General features: G+C 42.0%; 1 protein-coding gene across 7 annotated transcripts in view; it reads left to right on the top strand.

The window, feature by feature from the left end:
• The window catches only part of Sv2b (synaptic vesicle glycoprotein 2B), a 189570-nt gene that overhangs the window by 142753 nt on the left and 24972 nt on the right, over window positions 1-21845 (top strand). For all 7 annotated transcript variants that reach the window (XM_031387002.1, XM_031387003.1, XM_031387004.1 and 4 more), the window contains 6 exons: window positions 2314-2494; window positions 2982-3133; window positions 11381-11514; window positions 13008-13097; window positions 18643-18753; window positions 19573-19661. In XM_031387002.1, coding sequence (XP_031242862.1) covers window positions 2314-2494; window positions 2982-3133; window positions 11381-11514; window positions 13008-13097; window positions 18643-18753; window positions 19573-19661 — 757 coding nt within the window. The remainder of the gene's footprint in view (window positions 1-2313; window positions 2495-2981; window positions 3134-11380; window positions 11515-13007; window positions 13098-18642; window positions 18754-19572; window positions 19662-21845) is intronic.

The following is a 21845-nucleotide window of genomic DNA, read 5'->3' as shown; positions in this document are numbered from 1 at the left end:
CCTGAGAGGCTCTGGCAGTACCTGACTAATACAGATGTAGAGGCTCACAGCCATCCATTGAACTGAGTTCAGGGTCCCCAGTAAAGGAGTTAGAGAAAGGACCAATGGAGCTGAGGGGTTTGCAGGCCCTTAGGACGAACAACAATACGAACTAACTAGTACCCTCTAAGCTCCCAGGGTCTCAACCACCAACCAAGGACTGCACTTGGAGGGGTCTGATTGTTCTGGTAGCATGTGTATAGTAGAAGATTGAAAATTCAATCATCAATAGGAGGAGAGGACCTCTGCCCTGTGAAGCTTCTGTGCCCCAGTGTAGGGGAATGCCAGGGCCAATAAGTGGGAGAGGGTAGGGTGGCAGGCATGGGGAGGGGGGAGGCAACAGGGGTTTGTTTTTGTTTGTTTTTTGGAGGGGAAACTAGGAAAGGAGAAACTTACATGCAAATAAAGAAAATATCTAATAATAATAATAAAAAAAACTATCCAGCACAATGATTGAAAACTTGCAGCAAATCAGGTGAAGAAGGAATGTGCACCACCATGGTAACAGTTGTGAGTGACAAGTCCAGAGCTTGTATTGTGCTTAATAGTAAAAAAATTTTCTATTGAGATCAGAGGCAAGGTCAGGATGGTCTTTGGTTTGTACTAAGTTCTGGAGTATCCAATCAGAGCATTCAGAGAAGAAAATGAAATGAAAACCATCTAAATTAGGAGGAAGCAAAAGTGTCTGTCTGCAGATGGCATGGCCTTATAGCCAAAACCCCCTACATACCGTAAAAACAATATGTTAGAACTAATAAACAAACTCAGTTAATTGTAGCATGAGGAATACACATGCAAAAGTCAGTAGTGTCTTTGTATGTGAGAAATGAGCTATCCAAGAAAAATAAATTAAAACCAGTGCCATTTACAATAGTATCAACAAACACTTCAGAATACATTTAAGCAAGGAAATAAAAGATCCATATACTAAGAACTATAAAACCACTAAAGATGAACATCAAAGAATACAAATAAATGGGAAGCTATTTATCACCCATAGATTGGAAGAGATGATACTGTTAAGTGCTCATAGTAACTAAAATGATCCATCATGCAATCCTTATAAAAACTCCAATGACACTTTTCTCAGCATTAGAAAAAATGTAAAACTTGTAAGGAACACAAGACACTGGCTAACCAAAGAAATATCAAGATAAAATAACAAAGGTGGTGTTATCACACTACCTAATTTCATATATGCTTCAAAATTATAAAGATCAAGAGAGAATTGTACTGGTACAGAAATTAAAAAGCAGTAAATCAGAATCATGACTTAGAAATAAAACCACAAATTTATGGTGATTGGCTTTTTTGAATATACATATACATATATATTTAAAGTTATTCAATGTCTATGAGTGTTTTGCTGGTTTGTATGTCTGTGCACCATGTGTGTGTCCAGTGCCTGAGACAGCCAGAATAGGGTGTTGGGTTCTCTGGAACTGGAGCTACAGATGGTTGTGAACTGCTCTGTGGGTGCTGGGAATTGAACCCAGGTCCTCTGGAAGAGCAGCCAGTGCTTTTATGCATGGTGACTTCTCTCCAGCCCCGTGGTGGATTTGTCTTTAAGGAAGATTCCAGTAAAGTACAGCAGGGAAGGACAGTGCGGGGAGCACTGCATATGCACATGCAGAGGAGTGAAATTGGGCTCTTTATACGTGGTTATAAATTATATAACTATATTTCCGCAAGTTGTCCAAATGCTGTGGCTTGAAAAATGTTGCTCCCAGGTGTGTGTAAGTCAGTCAATGCTGTTGCCAATTGCTGTTTGTCATTTACATTATTTTCTTCCTTTGCAAAGTTTCCCACACAATCTACCCTGAGGGTTCTCTAGTTGAATATCACATCTCATATGAGGGCCTTTAAAGTACACTTTTTTTTTGTTTAAATGCAAACTTACAGCATTTCCTCATGTGTGGATTGTGAGATTCAAAGAGTAATCTTTAGAATAGGGTGATAATCCTATTTTTAGTTATCTGTGTTGATGTGTCTGCTTGTAAAGCTGGTGAGCTGATTATTTGGTTGCAACAGCCTATGCAGAAAATCACTTTTGGATTGTTGCTGATTTGTCATGGGGGTCTTGATCCATCCCCCATTTTAATATGGTTGACATGGGATTTTTAGGATGGGGAAAGTTAGCATTAGAAACCAATGCTCATGGGTCTTGGATTATTTCTCTACAAATCCTAAGGGTGGAGGAGCAGGTAATTACTCTAATTACCTCTCTAATGTCTTGCCTTCTCTCTTTACCTCCTGTATTTTTCTTCTTCATAGGGCTGATAGTCTACCTAGGAATGATGGCAGGAGCCTTCATACTGGGGGGCCTGGCTGATAAGCTGGGAAGGAAGAAGGTCCTCAGCATGTCATTGGCCATCAATGCCTCCTTCGCCTCTATCTCCTCCTTCGTGCAGGGATATGGAGCCTTCCTCTTCTGCAGACTCATCTCAGGCATAGGGTATGTACTGGTTCTCCTCCAGCATGAGTCTCTCACCTCTGGTCCTCTAGCTCCATGTGATACCTCATGAAGCATTTGGATTGAGTGTTGTTGTTTGACTTTAAAGTCACTATCTAAGGGCAGACAAGATGACTCAGTGAGTAGAAGTGTTTGCTACCAAGCTTGATGGCCTGAGTTCAATACCCAGAATGTACAGGGTAGAAGTGGAGAACTAACAAGTTCTCATCTAATGCCTATGGACTATACCATGTCTTGTGTGTATATACACACATGATAATAAATAAATAAATAAATGCAATAACTTTTTAAAAGCCAAATCAACCCAAGATTGCTTTCTAAACGTAGGGGAAGCCTCATTGCTGCTCTATTTAATTAATGAGGTTTCCATCACAGAGCCCAAAGGTACAGTGGAAGGCAATTTGGTTTCTGCTATGACAATTTTAAGTTTATTACTTGGTGATCTTTTTCTGGTGTTTTCTCTCCTCAGTATTGGGGGCTCCCTGCCAATTGTTTTTGCCTACTTTTCTGAGTTCTTATCACGAGAGAAACGTGGTGAGCATCTTAGCTGGCTGGGCATCTTCTGGATGACTGGGGGCATCTATGCATCTGCCATGGCCTGGAGCATCATTCCACACTATGGTGAGCCACAGACTTAAGATAGTTCCAGGTTCTCTGTTTCTATGGCAACCACATCAAATAAATACCTGCTCTCAACCTTATTTCCTATCGTGTACACAGTTTCTGTATGTGACTTCAAAAAAAGAATTTATAATGTTACAGACAAATTGGGTTTTTTGGGGCTGTATTTATTTTAATTTTTATTACATATTTTCTTTATTTACATTCCAAAAATTAATTTAGAAATAATATCATCTCTTCCCTTTTAAATTATTTCTCCTCCTCCACTCACTCCTTTCTCTCCCTCTCATTTAAATTTTCTTTTACCTATGTCTCGGTGTGTGTTCTCATGTAAGTACTTGTGAAGAACAACGGTGCAAGGTTCAGTTTTCTACACACACAGCATTCATTTCCTCTGGCCCTCTTCTTTTCAATGAGTGGGGCTTTGGAAGGCCTGCTTTATAGAGGGCAAATGGAACAAAAATGGCAAGATATGGCTCTTACCCTAGGGGATGCACCAGAGATGGAAACCTTGCTTTCCTTCCGGTGTAGCCCACTTCTTGTGCACTTTACATTTCCTTTATATTTTTCCATTTCAAGTTAGCATACAAAACATTGGATTTCATTGTGGCATCTTCAGTCTTATGTGTCATTACATTTTGTTCTTATTAATGGCTCTCCCCTTAGCCCTCTTCCTCCTGTTGGCTTGTTCCCTTCCCCTAGTGAGTGGAATCACCCCAATTTCTTACCACCTATAGTTCATTGCTCTTTATAGTGCCCCACCATCTTTAAGAGCTCTTCTTCCTTTCTCATGATCTGCACATGCACATAAACACATATATGCACATACACATCTAAACTCACACACATATAAGCACACACACACATATAAGCACACACACACACATAAGCACACATGCACATACATACCTTTTTCTTTTCTCTAGTCACCTTTCTTTACTTTTCTATTATATTTTAATTTTGTTATTATAATTATATCATTTTCCCCTTTCTTTCCTCTTCTAAGTCCTTTCATGTACACACTTGTCTCTCAAATTTATGGCCTCTGTTTCTTTAGTTGTGTTTGTGCATGTAGTTGTGCATTTCTAAATATAATAAATACAGCCTTTCAGTTCATGTAATGTTACTTGTTTGTATATGTTTTCAGGTATGTATTCATACTCTGTAAGAGAAAACATGAATTCTTTGTCCTTCTGGATTGTTTTACTTAATGTAATGATTTATAGTCCCCCTCTTCCATTTCCCTACAAGTGTCACCATTTTTTTCTTTATGGATACACAACTACTATTATATATGTGTTACCCACTGTCTTTATCCAGTTAATTGTTGATGGACATGTAGGTTGATTCCATTTCCTGACTGTTGTAGATACTGCAGAAATAACATGAATGTGCAAGTATTTGTGGTGTGCCTCCTTAGAGTCTTCTGGTTATATATCCAGGAGAGATAGGCCATTTGGGTAGTTCTATTGGTTTTTAAAGGAAACTCCATACTGATTTCTATTCAAAGTTACATGCTTATAAGCAGTGTATCAAGGTTCCTCTTGGCCTACATCATTGTCAACATTTGGGTTTTTTTTTCCTCTTGAATCTCAGAGAGATTTTAATTGGTGTTTCCATGATGGCCAGGGGTGTTAAATATCCTTTTCATGTACTTATTGGCTAATTGTTCTTTGGAGAACTGTCCATTTAGTTCATTGGCTCATTAGTTAACTGGATGACTTGGGTCTAGAATTATTGCAGTTCTGTATGTTTTCTAAATGTAAATCCCCTGTCCAATGTGTGGCTTAAACACATTTTATTTTTATTTTATTTTTATTCTGTGAATGGGCTCTTTGGTGATTGTTTTTCTTTTGTTGTGCAGAAACACTTTAATTTTGCATAACTCATCTGTCAGTTAATTCCCTATATTGTTAGAGTCCTTTTCAGAAACTCCTTGCCCATGCCTATGTCTTCAAGTATTTTACCTTTGTTTCTGTCTAGCAGTTTTATGGGTTTTAGGAAAGTCTTTGACCCATTTTGAATTGATGTATAGGTAGAAAAATGGAGATCTGGATTCTAGTAGAAACTTGTGAAAATCTAATTTTGTTTAAAAGGCTATCTTTCTACCAAAGTGTGCTTTTGACATATTTGACAAAAACTAGCTTGCTGCAGCTATGTAAGTTTGCTTCTGAGGCCTTTATTCTGTTGTCATTCTCTTGCATGTTTGTGTCTGTGCCAGCCTCATGTGTTATCATCGTGTGTCTGTCTATAACCTGAACTAAGGCATATGATACTTCATCGTTCTTTCTAAGGATCTTTGGCTCCTTACACCAAAGGGTTGTTTTGTTTTGATCTCTCTCTCTCTCTCTCTCTCTCTCTCTCTCTCTCTCTCTCTCTCTCTGTGTGTGTGTGTGTGTGTGTGTGTGTGTGTGTGTGTGTTGTGTGATTTCCTATTAATTTTAGAACTTGCTTTTAGTTCTGTGGAGGATGTCATTGGGATTTTAAAAGAAACTTCACTTCACTGAATCTGTAGATTTTTGGCAACCTGGCCATTTTAATGATATGAATTCCACTAATCAATCCATCAACATCTTTTTATCTAATATATTCTTCATTTTTTTTTGCACCAGAGGCCCTTTACTTTCTTTGCCAAGTTTATTGATAGGTATTTTTGAAGCTATTGTGAATGGGATTAAAAAGTTTCTTTGTACATTTGTCATTGGTATGTGGCAGCACTGCTGATTGATATATGTTGATCTTTGTATCCTGACACTTTACTGAAATATGCCACTTTCATACCTGATGTCATTCTTGACTGTCCACAGAAGGGAAGCAATCCACGATCATTTATCCAGGACAACTTTATTATCCCCAGTAGGTTAAGACTGTTCTCTCTGCAGAAAGCCCTGACAACATTGACTTTACTATCGGTTTCCAGGACAACTTTATTATCCCCATAGGTAAACACTGTTCTCTCTGCAGAAAGCCCTGACAGCATTGACTTTACTATCGGTTTTGTTGAGAGTTAAGTAAGGAAGAAACAGCAGTTTTGAATTTTTGATGACTTTTGAGTATTCTGGTAATGTCATGGACATCCTTCAAAAGCATTTATTTATTATTTATTTTTTTGGCAAAATGTTGTTTGATAAGTCTATGCTCTGGAGTGTTCTAAAATCCTGAAGAAAACCGGACTCCATTGTGTGTGTGCTGAGGTCAGGGAGGCTGATGTGCATCTTTGTAAGAAATGGTCTCAGGGGTGATGCTGCTGTATTAGTTGGGGTGGTATTGGAGGCATTTCTGTGATAAACTGATAGATCCAGACACTTCAGTGGTTTAGAAGTTTTTAGAAGAAACAGTACAGTTTCTCTCTCCTGTAAAGTCAGGCTGTTTGTTTCTGGTTTGCAGATGGGTCTGCTTCATCAGTAGCTCTGGGACTCACATTTGGGCCATATTTAACAGACACCCTGAAGCACGCTATAGTTTCAATGTTATATGTCCCCCACAGGCTCACATAGTTTGAACAATTGGTCTCCAGCCAGTAGTTCTGTTTAGTAAGGTTGTGAATCTTTTGGACATGATATCAAGCTGGTAGATAGAGGTCCATGGAGTAGGTGAGGAGGTTATGGCCCAGGCTCTATGCTTCCCAGCTGCTGATATGACCAGCCATCTTCTATTGCTGCTGCCCCAGCTGCGGACTGTCCCACTATGCCTTTCTCTACCACGTACTATGGGTTCTGAACTGTGGTTCAGAATAAAACTATTCTCCTTTGTTTCTGTTAGGTGTTCTGTCACAGAGATGTGAAAACTGGCTCTTTGTTGTCTTTCACTTGAGAAAGAGCATGGGTAGTTCTGTGTGGGTTTTTAATTTTGGGGGGGGTTGGGGTGGGGAGGCAGGGTTTTTCTGTGTAGTACCAGCTGTCCCGAAACTCTGTTTGTAGGCCAAGCTGGCCTGTAACTCAGAGATATCTTCCTGCCTCTGCCTCCTGAGTGCTGGAATTAAAGATGTATACAACCATGCCTGACTCTTTGCAGGTTTTTTAAGGTCAGGAAATGGAACTTATGATCTCCACTCACATTCATTTGTCCACATCTCTGTAGCAGAACAAATGCTACTTCAAAGAATGCTGGGAAACACAAGCCAGCGGGGAGTCTAGAAAATAGAAGAAAGGGGTTTGGGACCATCAGGTAGTTGTGGTCATTTTTAATATTTGAGAACCAACTAGATTTTATATCATTAGAAAAACAGAAAGTTATAGTTATAGCATAAGTCTAGGGAAGACAAGAATTTTCTGGCAATCCTGTCAGTAGGCAGTTTTTAAAATGACTATCCTTCACCAGATGCACATTTTAATTTTTTACCTACTTGGGTATATGATTCTGAGAAATAAAATTTTATTTGTTTGCTTATTTATCTCTTTTTCCAAGCAACAAACATTTATTCTTTAAATTTTTTTCCATTAATTAATTTCCTCACTTTACATCCTGATCCCAGCCTCCCTTTCTTCCCAGTCCCCCCCTCACATAACTCCCACTCCCTTCTCCTCTGAGAAAGGGGATTCCCCTCAACCCACAGGTACCAATCCATCCGGGCACATCAAGTCACTGCAGAACTAGGCACATCCTCTCCCCCTGAGGCCAGACAAGGTGGCCAGACAAGGTGGCCAGACAAGGTGGCCCAGTTAGGGGAGCAGGAGCCACAGGCTGTACCACCATTCTTCATATAAGATGACTTCCTCTGCTAACTGGTCCAAATGTGTTAGCCCTATAAAACTATTTCAACATTTACATGAACTTACTGAAAAACATTTTTGAGGAGAACAGATCTGGATAAAAATAAGTAAATATTTATTCTGAATAAATCTGAGTAATGTCTGAGTTGTGAAGTATGGGGACATGGCACCCTATCTTTACAGCTGTACTTCTTCTATTGCTTACAAAAAAGGAAAAAGAAGTGAAAAGAATTTACCTTAGACTCCATGCCAGCCTGAAGTATGGTGATTCCCAGGGTGCAAACCATCTTGAGAATATTTCCTAGGTGATCTTAGAAATGGGGCTAGCTTTCCTCCTGGAAGCAGTAGGCATGCCTATCCTATCTGTTTACAGGGCACAGGTACAAAGGACACATGTCTTCAGCTGAGACAGCAAGCAAGGCCATGACTTCCTCTGGTTGGATCAGCCTAGAACATGTTCTCACCTCAACCAGTCACCATGTCCTTAGAAGATGCAGGTCCTGGCTGGGTTAGAAAGTACTTCTTTCTTCAGCCATGGAAGTGAGCACAGTATGATCTATATCAGTGTCTACAACACAATGTGTGACGTGGGTCAGGAAGGGTAGAACTGGATGCTGTAAGAGGAGAGTCACAGTAATCCTCACCACCTGCATTAGTTTATAAACCTTAACACATATGCATGCTCGTGCACGCGCACACACATGTACACGCACATCTCAATGTGTAGTTTCTTTTTTGGCCTTGTATTTAAGACAGGATTTGATGTTGTGGCCCTGGTTGGCCTTGAACTTGTGGCAGCCCTCCTACTTCTGTGTTAACTGCTAGGATTACAGGCATGTACTAAATGGTGGGGAGCAAATGAGACCAAATGAAAGGCCATGTGGAAGGACCACATAGTTTCTCTCTGGTCACTGCTGACTGACAGTAGTTCTTGTGGCTAAATATTTTACCCCAAATGGATAGGAACCTTCTTTATTCTTATGCCTGTATGAAATCTGTGATTTTTATACTCTAATTTAGAAGTAGAGGTTTAATCAAAGAGGGCATTAGCTTGGAGGGAAACTGTTCTAGACATGGTTCAGCAGAATCAGAGTACAAGAAGAACAATTATTTACTTTAAGTATCATTTTACCAGGACCAGATGTTTGCTGCATAGAGAAAAGACATTTGATGTCATGTCTCAGTATGTTTGGGATATGTGTCCCCTAACAAATGGGAAGGGTGACTTTAGGAAGGAGACTGAAGCTTGTATATGCACAGCTTGTATAATCCATCTAGTTGCTTTTGCAAGAAGAAATCATAGGAGTCCTGGCTCCAGAAATTTGGGCAACTGATTCACTGAGAAAGAAAATGGCAAAACTTAGATTCTTCCTCTTCCTCCTCCTCCTCCTCCTCCTCCTCCTCCTCCTCCTCCTCCTCCTCCTCCTCCTTTTTCTGAGAACTCACTGGGACAACCCAGCAAACACTAAAAACAAGTGGGTATACAATGGAAGAGTGGCTCTGCTTGTAGTCAGCCCCACCAGATGTTTGTGAAATTCTGACAGAGAAAAGCAGGGCAAGCTGGAAGATCAGCTAGCAGAGCAATCCATGCCTCTGAATTAATGTTGTTCCAAATATTTGGAGGCAGTTCACCATTTAATTTTATCCAATTTAAGGCCCCAAAGACGTGCCTAATGAATGCAGTAATGCAAATGACTGAAATCTCCAGAAAAGCCACAGAAGCATGAGGGAATAATGGATATTCGATATTTCACTCATATTATCAAAAAGAAAATGTCTTTCTGATGCAGGATATCTTCTAAAAATATCAATGTCAGTCTCTCTCTCCTGGTCATCCAGTTGAGTTTGACTCCCTGGGAAGTTTTGGTCGTTTGTCTTCTAAGGACGCCATAACTGTGTTTGGGCCTGGGCTGAGAATGTGTAAATAATGCTATGGTTTTATCTTTCCTTGACTAGTATTACTCCCAGGAGAAGTAAGGGGTTTTTAATGAAAATGAAAATGAATCAAACAACTCCCAGTGAGACAGGGATGACAAAGTTGTGTGAAAAGAGGGTTGGCTCTGATGGAGCATGCAGAATGAGGTATGAGTGCCCTCTCAAGGGGCCACATCTCACCACCTGGACTCTGAAGGCACAGATGTGGGCTACAAGTCAACTGTGGAAACACAAGCTGAAGCATGATGAGGAATCAGAAATCTCAAGATGTAAACCTCTTACCACCTGAGCCATCCATAAAGTATTCTTCTTTTTTTTTAAACTAAAGAACTAGAAGTTTTGTATCCAAGTAGTTACTATCTTCTAAATGCATTTATTTCTTAGACTTTATCTATTAAAATACTGGTTGAGCTGTTTTCAGATAAGCCCTGAGGGGTATTGTAACTTCAGCCTTTGCTATTCCAAAGTAACTCATTGATTTTATTCAGCAGCTCTTACACTAAATGCCACTGTAGTTACTTCTAAAAGTGCTAAATTCCAAGCAGGTGAGTCATTATGGGTTTCCTGGGAAGGGCATGAATGGCAAGCTTGGGGGGGGGGACCATGACCTGCATTCTGTAGCTGTGGAGACCCATTGAGATGATATGCTCAGCATTTGAACTCTGACCTATTTGACTACAAAAACCCAGGATCTTACCATTGTGTGTGCTCCTTAAAAGATGGGAGTTGGGCTAACCAGGAGAGTGGTCAAAGTTCATGCTTGGGTAAACTCACACAGCCACTATGGGATTCACAACAGACAAAGCAACCAAAACAAAATAAAACTAAGACTCTCCTACAATACCCTGCCCTGGTATTTCCCTATACTGGGGCATCGAACATTCACAGGACCAAGGGCCTCTCCTCTCATTGATGCTTGACAAGGCCATCCTCTGCTGCATATGTGGCTGGAGCCATGGGTCCCTCCGTGTATCCTCTTTGGCTGGTGATTTAGTCCTTGGGAGCTTTGGGGGGTTTGTTTGGTTGATATTTGTTGTTTTTCCTATGAGCTCTTGATGTGCTAAACATACACACGGTGCACATACATACATATAGTCAAAACACTCATACGCATAACATAAAAATAAATATTTTAGATAGAGACATTTAAGATGATCCTTGACTAACAAGTTCCAGGCCAAGTTGAGCTATATATGAGACCCTGGTGGAGTGGAGAGATAAGAAAAACTAAAGTAAGACAGTGATTTCTTTTTCTTTTAGACAAAGTCTCATCATGACTTATAGTCATCCTCCTGTCTCAGCTGCCTGAATACTGAGATTATATGCATGCACTCCCATGTTTGACTGAGGATGTTGTTCTTCTACTATACATTTATATAAGGCTCTGTAAATGTCAGGCAGGCCCCGAGCTGAGAGTTTGTTAAAATGCAGACTCTCGGACTTGTAACTGAGAAGCTCTGGTGGAAACAGGGAATCTGATTTTTTTTTTCCCCAGCAGCTGCTCCTAAAAGGTTGACATGTCCTTGAGCTTGAGAGCTGGTTCTCCCATTTTGTCTGCAGTGGGAAAGCCTGCTCCACTAAACGTTCTGCTTCTTCACAGGCTGGGGCTTCAGCATGGGGACCAATTATCACTTCCACAGCTGGAGAGTGTTTGTCATCATCTGTGCTCTGCCTGCCACTGTGTCCATGGTGGCCCTGAAGTTCATGCCAGAAAGCCCCAGGTTCCTGCTGGAGGTGAGTCCTTGCCAGCCACAGGAGTCCTGGCCTAGTTCACTCAGTCCCTGGCTGTGTGTTCTCTCCTCATTGCTTGCTGCACACTTTCCTTTGTTGATGACCTTGCCTGTCACTAAATTTGCCTCCCTTCCTCTTGGGGATTGTGGCAGGTCAGGGATTGGAGCTCATGGTACAACAGGCAGGAACCCTCCCTCAGGCTTGGAGGGTACTGAAGGACAGGTCCTGGCTTGCCTTATGGTACTGTCTCCTCACAGGGGTCCTGAATAGGAGACCCATCATATTTTCATGTGTGCTGTTTTTTGTATGGCCACAGTGAAGTCTTTGTTAAATCTTGTCACTATCCCAGGGCCTCCAGGACTCTTAGCTCTGTAGGGCCTCTATTCACTAGAAAGCTGATAGTGATTTTATGAGCTTCCTACTCTAGGGGCTCTTGTGCCTATAGTAGTCAGAAAGCAGGAGCTGGCAGTGGGTGACAGGACTCAGCTTCACACAGCCTCAAGCCCTAGATCAGCCTTATTGACTATTGCAAGAATGATACATGTTTGATTCCCACTTGCACCCCACTAATTGCATACATCAAGTAGTTTTCAACCAGAGTCATTGCAACATGCAACCTTTGCCTATATATTTCTTATGGATGTCCTAACAAAGTGCCAGAGGTTGACTTTGATAAATTTATCTCACAGTTCCATAAATGAGAAGCATGAAATGAAGGTACCGACAGGGCTGGGCTCCCTCTGAAACCTGCAGGCAAGGATGTTCCTTCCTTGTTTTTCACAAGGATGCCGCCAGTCATACTGGGTTGGGGACCCACTCCACTCCAAGATGAATTGATGTTAACTAATTCCATCTGCCAGCAGCCTTCTTTCTTTCTTTCCTTCCTTCTTTCTTTCCTTTCTTTCTTTCTCTCTTTCTTTCTTTCTTTCTTTCTTTCTTTCTTTCTTTCTTTCTTTCTTTCTTTCTTTCTTTCTTCCTCTCTTTCTTTCTTCCTTTCTTTCTTTTTTTGGTTTTTGGAGACAAGGTTTCTCTGTATAGCTCTAGCTGTCCTGGAGCTCACTCTGTAGACCAGGCTGGCCTCGAATTCAGAAATCCGCCTGCCTCTGCCTCCCAAGTGCTGGGATTAAAGGCATGTGCCACCACTGCCTGGCAGCAGCCTTCTTTCTCAATAAGTCCACACTATAGGGCAGCACCAGTTTAGGGTGGTACTTAGGATGGCACTCACAATACATTACTTTTTGTTTCATCTCATCAGTGAGGAGCATGGCTCCTGCTCCATGATCCATTCAACTCTGCAGTGATAATAACCTAGCTATCCTTCCAACGCAGATTGAGGACGTGCGGTAGGCTGTCATAGCCCTCACCTGTGGCTAAGCGGTCCATGGCTCATCCTTCAGAGCCAGCACACTGTCTAGGGGTGGAGGGCTTTCCACCCCAGTGAAAAGGAGGCATAGGCAGCCATGAAGTTTCATGTCTCTATTTTTGGAATTTTCCAGATGGGCAAACATGATGAAGCCTGGATGATTCTCAAGCAAGTCCATGACACAAACATGAGAGCTAAGGGGACCCCTGAGAAGGTGTTCACGGTGAGTGTGCTTGCCTGTACCTATGACGCACTTTACCACTGTATTGAAAGAAAAGTATTACTTTAAGATTCCTGTCATTCTTGTACTTGAAAGATCTCTTCATCAGAATTATTTACGGTGTGTATGTGTGTGTGTGTGTGTGTGTGTGTGTGTGTGTGTGTGTGTGTGGTGTGTACAGGTGCATGGATACCACATATATATATATATGCATGCTGTGGTATATAATATGTCATAGGATACCTGTCAGGAGTCAGTTCTCCTGGCACCTTGTGGGATTCGAGCCTCAAACTCAGGTCACTAGGCTGTATGTAAGCATCTCTACCCAAAGAATCATTTTACCCATCTTGCCAGCCTACGTATTTTTTTCTATTATCATTTTCTAATAACATTACCTAAGGAAGGTTGCGAAAATGATTCAGTCACTAGAGTGCTTGCTGCACAAACATGAGGACCTGAGTTTGATCCTCAGAGCCAGACACACAGACACAGACAGACAGACAGACACAGGCATACACACACACACACACACACACACACACACACACACACACACACACACCCTGGGGTTGGAGAGATGGCTCACTGGTTAAGAGCATTTGCTGTTCTTGCAGAGGACCAGGGTTTATTTTCCAGCCCCTGTGACATAGCTCACTGGAACTTCAGTACAGGGGATTTGATTCCTTCTTCTGGCCTCTGTGAGTACCAGACATTCTTGTGATGTACAGATTCACCTGCAGGCAACAACCAATCCTACCCCCTCCCGCAAAAGTAAAAATGAGTGGATTTAGAAATTGAAGAGGCTATCTACACTCCTGTGAACATACATCCACATCAAGATTTGTATATTGTATTTATCTGTATGCATTAGCATTTTAGATATCTCCACATACATCCACAGCCATTGTTTCTCTCCATTGACCTCTCATACTATTGTTTTAATAAAAAGATACCATCATTTTAATGAATGTCGATGCTCAGAACATTAACACCATTTTCAACACGTCCCTAATGTCAGAGGCTCATTTATACTCTTCTATTGCCTGTTTCTATAAATATCATTGTGATGAACCTCCTCAGTCATGTAGCCCCTGTCTCTTCAAGTTCTATAAAAATAACATTTCTGGCTCAGATGACTGATTAATTTTTATTATTTAATTTTTTTGAGATTGTAATATAATCACAACATTTCTCTCATTCCCTTTCCTCTCTCAAAACCCTCTCAAATTTCTCCTTGCTCTCTTTCAAATTTATCTTTTTTTAGTTAATTACTATCATATACACATAGACAGACACACACAGATATCTAAATGTTTAAATAGAACCTTGAGATAAATTCCCAAGTTACTTCTCATTAGAGTTATGTTACCTTTCAAAATCACAACTAGCGGGCCGCCCATTCTCTCTGTCCTATCTGCACTGGCTATTAGCCTGGGTTTAAGAAGCAAGCATGGAGATTTCCATGAAGATGTTCAGCTCCTGCTTGTCACGCTTTGTAGCCAGACACCAGCAAGGCTTGGCCCAGGCTACTCTCCACACCTGCACTTATAATGCTCTTTTTGACCGTTTTTTTTCCTGAGAAGACATTCTGAACGAGGTCCCACCTAATTCCCAGTCACCCACTTTTTTCCTCTTTTACCCTGTGTCTCAAAGCCCTGGATTCTTAGGTGGGATCACATGGTGGCATTTGAGTTTCGTCATGAGGAAAGGCAGACAGTGTGCCTGCGAAGACATTATTGTAGAGATTAAACAAAGGACCTGAGACAATGCCTCCCTTAGAGTATTACAAAGTATTAACAGCTGGGAAAAATGTTATGACATACATTTTTCAGAAATTCACTCATTACTATCTTTATAGAAAATTGCTTAAAGGCATGTTTGCCCAGTTCAAGTGCTCCTAACATTTAAAACAATAGACATTTTATTTTACTTTTAATTTTAAATTGTTTCCCACATATTTATAAATATGTCTACTGTATATATTAGTAACATCCCCATCCTTCCCACCCAGCCCCTTTTCTCTTCCCCTCCATTACTTCTATTTGCTCTCCTCAATACTTTTACTTATATTTTTATGGGACCAGTACATTCATAAAACAGAAATACTCCAAATGAAGATGCTAAGGGTCAGTGGCTCTCTCAGCCTTCTAACCACACACACTGACACACACACACACACACACACACACACACATACTCTGATGGATCGTGATGCACAGGAAGGCTATAGTTGTAGAAGTCAGGTTTTAGAGCAGACTCCTGGCCCATTGCCATCATTTCTGCAGCCCTCCTTCCTTGTTCCACAGCCTGGGCAAGCCCGAGCTTTGGGTTCTTAGCCATCTCTCTTCCTCCAGCCTCAGCTGCAATGGCTTTTGAACCATCTTAGCCTGGCATAGACCACACATCCATACACCCACTCACCATTTGCATTAGGCATTTGTGAATTTGGTGGTGTTACTGAAAAGTTGACGATAATGGAAATGATATCAGAACACATAGCTTTCCCCTTTCTTCCTTCCAGACCTTTCCTTTTTAAACTTCTTTTTGTGCACTAATGTCCTCCTCCACACCATGTCTGAATGCTACAAATCATGCGCATGTGCACACATGCAGGCATGCATCCTTCATTTCTTGGGAATATACTCACTGGGTTCTCAGTTTACACTTGGTCACCTTTCACACACAAACCTCTCCCAGGGCAACCGGACTGTGAGTTCTGTAAGGAAGACTTCTGGAAACCTGGCTTGGCTTCTGAGACTGGTTGTCCTTTGTAGAAAATCGATCCCACATTCTCACTTGGCCAAGTGCAAAGAGATAAGATCCAGCTCATTACAATTAGGCTTTTATCTGAACAGAAAGTGGTTTGCTAGTCTGCAGCTCCGACCCAGAGGTGGCTGGGATTCCACTGTGGGAGTTCAGGGGAAAACTTCCCCTAAAATGAAGCTCTGGCAGTCAGTTAGTTCATATTCTTCTAGGAAGTTTGAGGTGATAAAACCAATAAGCACTTTAACTTCTAAAGGCAAAAGCTAAGCTGTTTTCTTCAGGACCAGAGTTCTTCATGTCATGAATAGGAGCACACTTGGGGAGGAAGCCCAAGGAGATCTGAGTGCAGGGGGCCTCTCAGATTCTGAGATTTTCTCACCTTAAGGTGTATGCCACTTCCTAGACCTTCGGGCCTGGCATCTGCTTTTAGTAATTTTTTTCCTTTTCCTCCTCCTTCTCCTCCTCCTCCTCCTCCTCCTCTTCCTCTTCTTCCTCTTCTTCCTCCTCCTTCTCCTCCTCCTCTTCCTCTTCTTCCTCTTCCTCCTCCTCCTCCTCCTTCTCTTCTTCTTCCTCCTCCTCCTCCTTTTCTTCCTCTTCTTCCTCTTCTTCCTCCGCCTTCTCCTCCTCCTCTTCCTCTTCTTCCTCTTCCTCCTCCTCCTCCTCCTCCTTCTCTTCCTCCTCCTCCTCCTCCTCTTCCTCCTCCTCCTCTTCTTCTTCTTCTTCTTCTTCTTCTTCTTCTTCTTCTTCTTCTTCTTCTTCTTCTTCTTCTTCTTCTTCTTCTTCTTCTTCTTCTAACTTAATAGGAAAGCAGAACTGAAAGGCTGTAGGTTCAGTGTTCCAAACTGACTTGTTGATCTTGAGCTATGCTGAAGTGGCAAACTGGGTAGTCCAGGAATGAGGAAAAAAGGGAGCAGAGGTTGGGGTTTGGGGCAGGGGAAGGAGAGGGAAGAAAGGAAGAGAGGGAAGGAAGAAGAGAATGGGGAGAAAGGAAGTGAAGAAGGAAGGTAAGGAGGGAGAAAGTGCAGGAGAGGGGAAAGTTGAAGGAAGAGAGAGAAAGGGGAAATGAAGGAGAAAGTGGAAGGAAAGGGAAGGGAAAGGAAGTAAAAACACCAGGAAGAAGGAACTGAAAGTTGAAGACTTCAGGCAGCTGGGCTGACATTGGTGGTCAGCAAGGGGTTGCATACTCTACTCATCCCACCTGGGCAGAGCCACTGGCTCTTTCTTGTGTGTCCCCTTCAGTAAAGCACTCTAAATGTACTCAGCCACCCACACCAGAAGGGGGGTGGGTGTTAGCCCTGAAGCTGTTTGGCTGAGTGCTCACCTCTCCCTTGACTCAGAAGCTGCAAGCTTTCGAAGCTCTGATACGGTCCTCCCACGTGCCTGGACAGCCACAGCTAAAAGCTTTGCCTGTAGAGAAACCTTGGGGGATCTGGGACTTGGAGCATTCTACTAAGAACTTCGGCAGGGTAAACAGGAACACGGGCCATATGCTCTTCTCCGTGGCACCAAAGAACGTGTTCTAATTAATTGTAAATTCGAGCAGTTGTGCTGGAAATCAACACGCCCACTCCCCGAAGCCCAGGAACAGAGTGTGATTTTCCCCCAAGGAGCAAAGCAAAGAAAATTTAACCACAGCGGCTACTTTGGTGGTTTGGAGTGTGCTTTTATAAGGGGCTTTCAAACCTGCCATCCTCCTTTCCCTTTGGCCTCCATTGGCAGTAGCTGGTGCTGTGATGTCCAATGGGGTTAGATGATGAGAAGCCCTTCTCCATCTGCTTCTGCTGAGTCCTTCTGTGGTGCCTTCTGTGACCCTTGCCTACTCCTCAGGCTAAGCTCGGAGCCAAGAACATCTTCACAGGTGTGCAGCTGCAGCTGGGAGGCTCGGAGTACAGATGTGGCTGTCAAGCTGTTGTTGAGCTGGCACCTGGCCATCCTGAAGATTATCTAGCCCCATTCGTGATTCTCCTTTGCGTCTTCACGTTCACAGTTTATTGGCTGAAGAAAGAAATGGAGAACTTGGATCTATTTTTAATTCCAGTTCAAAAGCTTTGTTAGAAGACCAATAGAAACTGCATGCTCTTCTTCTGGTCCTGTGAATTCGAGGAGAGTGTCTGCGATGTGGACCTGGCTAACTCTCCTAGAGGAATCTGCATGGTCTCCTTAGCACTGTCTACAATTCAACGATTAGTTTAAAAATCACATTGACATGAAAGTTGCTGTTATAGTGAGTGAGGGTTGTTTATGTTAGACTTTTCAGGCTTTTATCGTTTGAGGGGAACACAGACCTATTTCACTATACCTGACTCCAGAACTCTCATTTATAGCCAAAAATTTGGGGTGTTCAGGAAGCCATGATTTCTCTCATTCTGTTGTGTTTTTAAAACATCTTAAGTAGCAGTGTCCCTCCCCGACATTGTTGCTTGCCTGTATTCTAAACTTCCCTGATGTCTATACTCGCTAGTTAATAGAAGTGTGAATTTTAATGCAATAGCAACTTTGGCCAGTCAACATACTATAGACTTGGTAACACATATTTCTTAATGGCTTGATTTCCTGAAACTACTACAGTTCATTTTGCTTGCAGTCAGACATACCTACAAGGGAAAGTTCACTGAGAGCTGCCATGCAAAACTTCATTAAAAAAAAAAATCATAAAAATCAGAGGACTGTCAAACACTTGTAAAATTCTAGATAATTCAATAAAGTCAAATACCTTAAACATTTAGAAGAAAAAAAAATGAAGATAAATAGTGTTGAGATAGTCACACCCATCTTTGCTTTCCAGGTTTCCCACATCAAAACTCCCAAGCAAATGGATGAATTCATTGAGATCCAGAGTTCAACAGGAACTTGGTACCAGCGCTGGCTGGTCAGGTTTATGACCATTTTCAAACAGGTATGATCTGTGAGTACATTTTTGGAGGGGAGGCTGGCTCCACGGGAGTCTATTATTTCAGTGGCTGAAGAATCAAAACCACATAAGCATCATTAAGCTAAGGTGGCATGATGGAGAGGAAGCAAACCCGAGGAAGGTGTCTGTTCTAGGAAGGGACCCCTCTAAACGTGCCCTGTGTCGAGAGATGAGTGTTTAGACTGCAGTGTCTTCCCCTGCTGCTCTTTTTCAGCACCAGGGTTTTGATAGTCTAAGTAAGCACCTTTCTCTCCACAGCCTTCTCTCCAGCAACATCTCTTTAAGTAATTTGTAGCAAGGAAGGTATGATAAAAATAAACGACTCTGGGGTAACGACTCTGGGGTTTTAAGAGACACTGGGAAGGAATGAGCTGATTCTGTTTCTGCAGGAGTGTTTCAAGCCAGCTGTTGAGCACTGAGGTAGCCAGCTAATTTCTCCAGAGACTTGAAGGGTTCATGCTTTATGGTCAATAAATATTTGAAGTGTTGCCCTGATTAGAGGGTAGGGGGGTATAGAACTGACTACCTGTTGGTTACTGAATGTCTTAGAATTCCAACTTGGTGTGCCTTTGGTCATATTTACCATGTTCCTAGGGGAAATGCTACAGGAGTGTTGATGTTCAAAGGTGGCCAGAAGGAAGGGATGAACACTCCCTGTTATATCGACAGGGCTCCTTCTTCTGGAGGATGGGCCATCCCCTTCTTCTGTGATGTCCTAGGCAATTTATTTAAAAAGTCTGAGAAATGTGTTCTCTCTGTCACCTGTCCCTCCCTTCAACTGTTTTTAACTGGTGTATATCTTAGGTCTGGGATAATGCCTTGTATTGTGTGATGGGGCCCTACAGAATGAACACTCTGATTCTGGCTGTGGTCTGGTTCACCATGGCCTTAAGGTAAGTTCTATCTCACACTGGTCCCCTAGCAGCCTGGTTTATAGTTTGAGGGTTATAATTTGGACTGGTGCACAGTTTGTCTCAGAGTGAATGCTTTGGGCCACAAGTAACAAGCCACATGATCTAGTCATGTCTATGAACAGAAACCTCTTCCAACAAGAATCCTTAGAGCAGCCAGGAGGAGTTCTAGCCTCAGGCTAGTCTTACTGCTGTTTTTGCAGAATGCCTGCAGGCTTCCTGTGGACAAAAAAAAAAAAAAAGTCTGCCTTCTCCTTCATCTACCCTAAGGCATAGCAGACAAATAGAAAATAGGAATGCTTATGGTGTGCAACTTAGTTTTTCAGTATACATAAGCTTTGTGGAATAATCATAATGGTGAAGTGCATCTCTTCTTCTTCTTCTTCTTCTTCTTCTTCTTCTTCTTCTTCTTCTTCTTCTTCTTCTTCTTCTTCTTCTCCTTCTTCTTCCTCTTCCTCTTCTTCTTCTTCTTCCTCTTCTCCTCCTCCTCCTCCTCCTCCTCCTTCTCCTCCTCCTACTCCTCCTTCTCTTCTTCCTCCTCTGCCTCGTCCTCTGCCTCCTCTCCTTCTTCTCTCCTCCTCTTCTGTCAACACCAAAGATCCCCTGTTTAGGAGAGTTCAAGTAAGCACTGACTCTTGATTGTGAATGGCTTTTTTACCATTAGGTATAATTGTTAATTACTGAGCTTCTGGCCTCTTTTTTTATTTTATTTATTTTTTTATTTTAACCAATGGCACCTTTCTCAGAAGCTCTGGAGCCAATATTTCCTTTTGTTCCAGTAGCTAGATGGCAGTCTCCTTTCCTGGTACTGGTTAAGGAAGTGAGATTAGCCTGAGGGTTTTGACTCATTTGGATTTACCCCCCCCCCCCCAAGCCAAAGATGCCTGTACTTTTCTGAAGGTTGATGTCTGAATAAAGATTCAGCTTTTATCATACTTTGCCCAGCAATAAGGAAACAAAACAAAACAAAACAAAATAAGGAGCTAGAGCTGGTTCTGCCTTTAAACTTCAGGCTGGTAGCCCAGGCATGTCTTAGCTTCAGACTTCATCTCCCTGCCTCCTAGGGTGTGTACAGCACTCAGAGGCAGTTCAGCTCTGCATACAAAAAACATCTGGAGCATAGTGATCAATTAGGAAGACTGTAATCTTAGACCTGTGAAACTGCTTTGTTCTACAGCCCATGGGTAAGGAACCTCAGAAGTTGGCTCAGGACACCCTAAGACCAAGTTCTGAGTGCAAAGAAGATTAGTCTGTTCTAGAGAGACAGAGAGCAAGGACAAGGGAGGAGATAGAAGAGGGAGAAGGCAAAGGGAACAAGTGAAAGCGGAGAAAAGGTGTGAGGGAGAGGAGGAAAGGGGTATTTGTTCAGTCGGGGTAGACAAGACAAAGGACTGTCCCTGGATAGAGAGAAGACAGAAGTAGCCCATAGGTAAATGGCAAATTATAAAGGTAGAAGGGGAAACCCACGTTAGGATGAGGTGTGTTTTAATTGGGCACGTTCATTAGGTGAGCCAAAGGGGGCTTTTGATTGCTGGACTTGATAGCTGGACCTCGGTAGTTAACATCAGAAGGAGGAAGAGGCCAACTAAAGGCATAGACCTTGAGGGCTAGCTTTAGGAATATAATCTAACAGTTTTTAGCAAGGCAGAGGGAATGGGGACAGGGCATGGCTTACCAGAAACATGTTTGCCAGGCTTGAGCTGGCCACAGTCTCTTCACCATGACCCCAAACAACTCCTTCATCCCAGCAAAACAAGGAAGCTCTAGTGATCTCTTTGATAGTGGTATGAATATAGGTAAATTAATGTGATTCAGTACCTGGGTGGAAGGAATGAAAATCAGCTCTTCCAGACCCAAACAGGTTGATTATAGAGGAAGCTTATAGAGGAATTAGTCAACTCCAACATTTCAGAAGTCAAATATACTGGGCTACTATTCAACTCATCAAACGCTTAAAAAGTGAGCTTTATTTATATATTTCTTCATGTTGAATTTAATTTCATTTATTAGGTAATTTATTCCAAATGTTGGAACACCAGGGAAATTTTACCTCTGCTCCCTTATCTCTCTTCCACCCACTCCCTTCTGCCTCTAGCATGTAATCATCTTTTAGTTCCTGTTTTCCCTGTTCTCTCTCATGTAAGCAAATGTATACATATATATATA

Source organism: Mastomys coucha, unplaced genomic scaffold (genome assembly GCF_008632895.1).
Source record: "Mastomys coucha isolate ucsf_1 unplaced genomic scaffold, UCSF_Mcou_1 pScaffold21, whole genome shotgun sequence".
NCBI classification, from domain to species: domain Eukaryota; kingdom Metazoa; phylum Chordata; class Mammalia; order Rodentia; family Muridae; genus Mastomys; species Mastomys coucha.
Note: the sequence above shows the minus strand (reverse complement) of the source record. Positions and strands in the feature narration are given on the sequence as shown.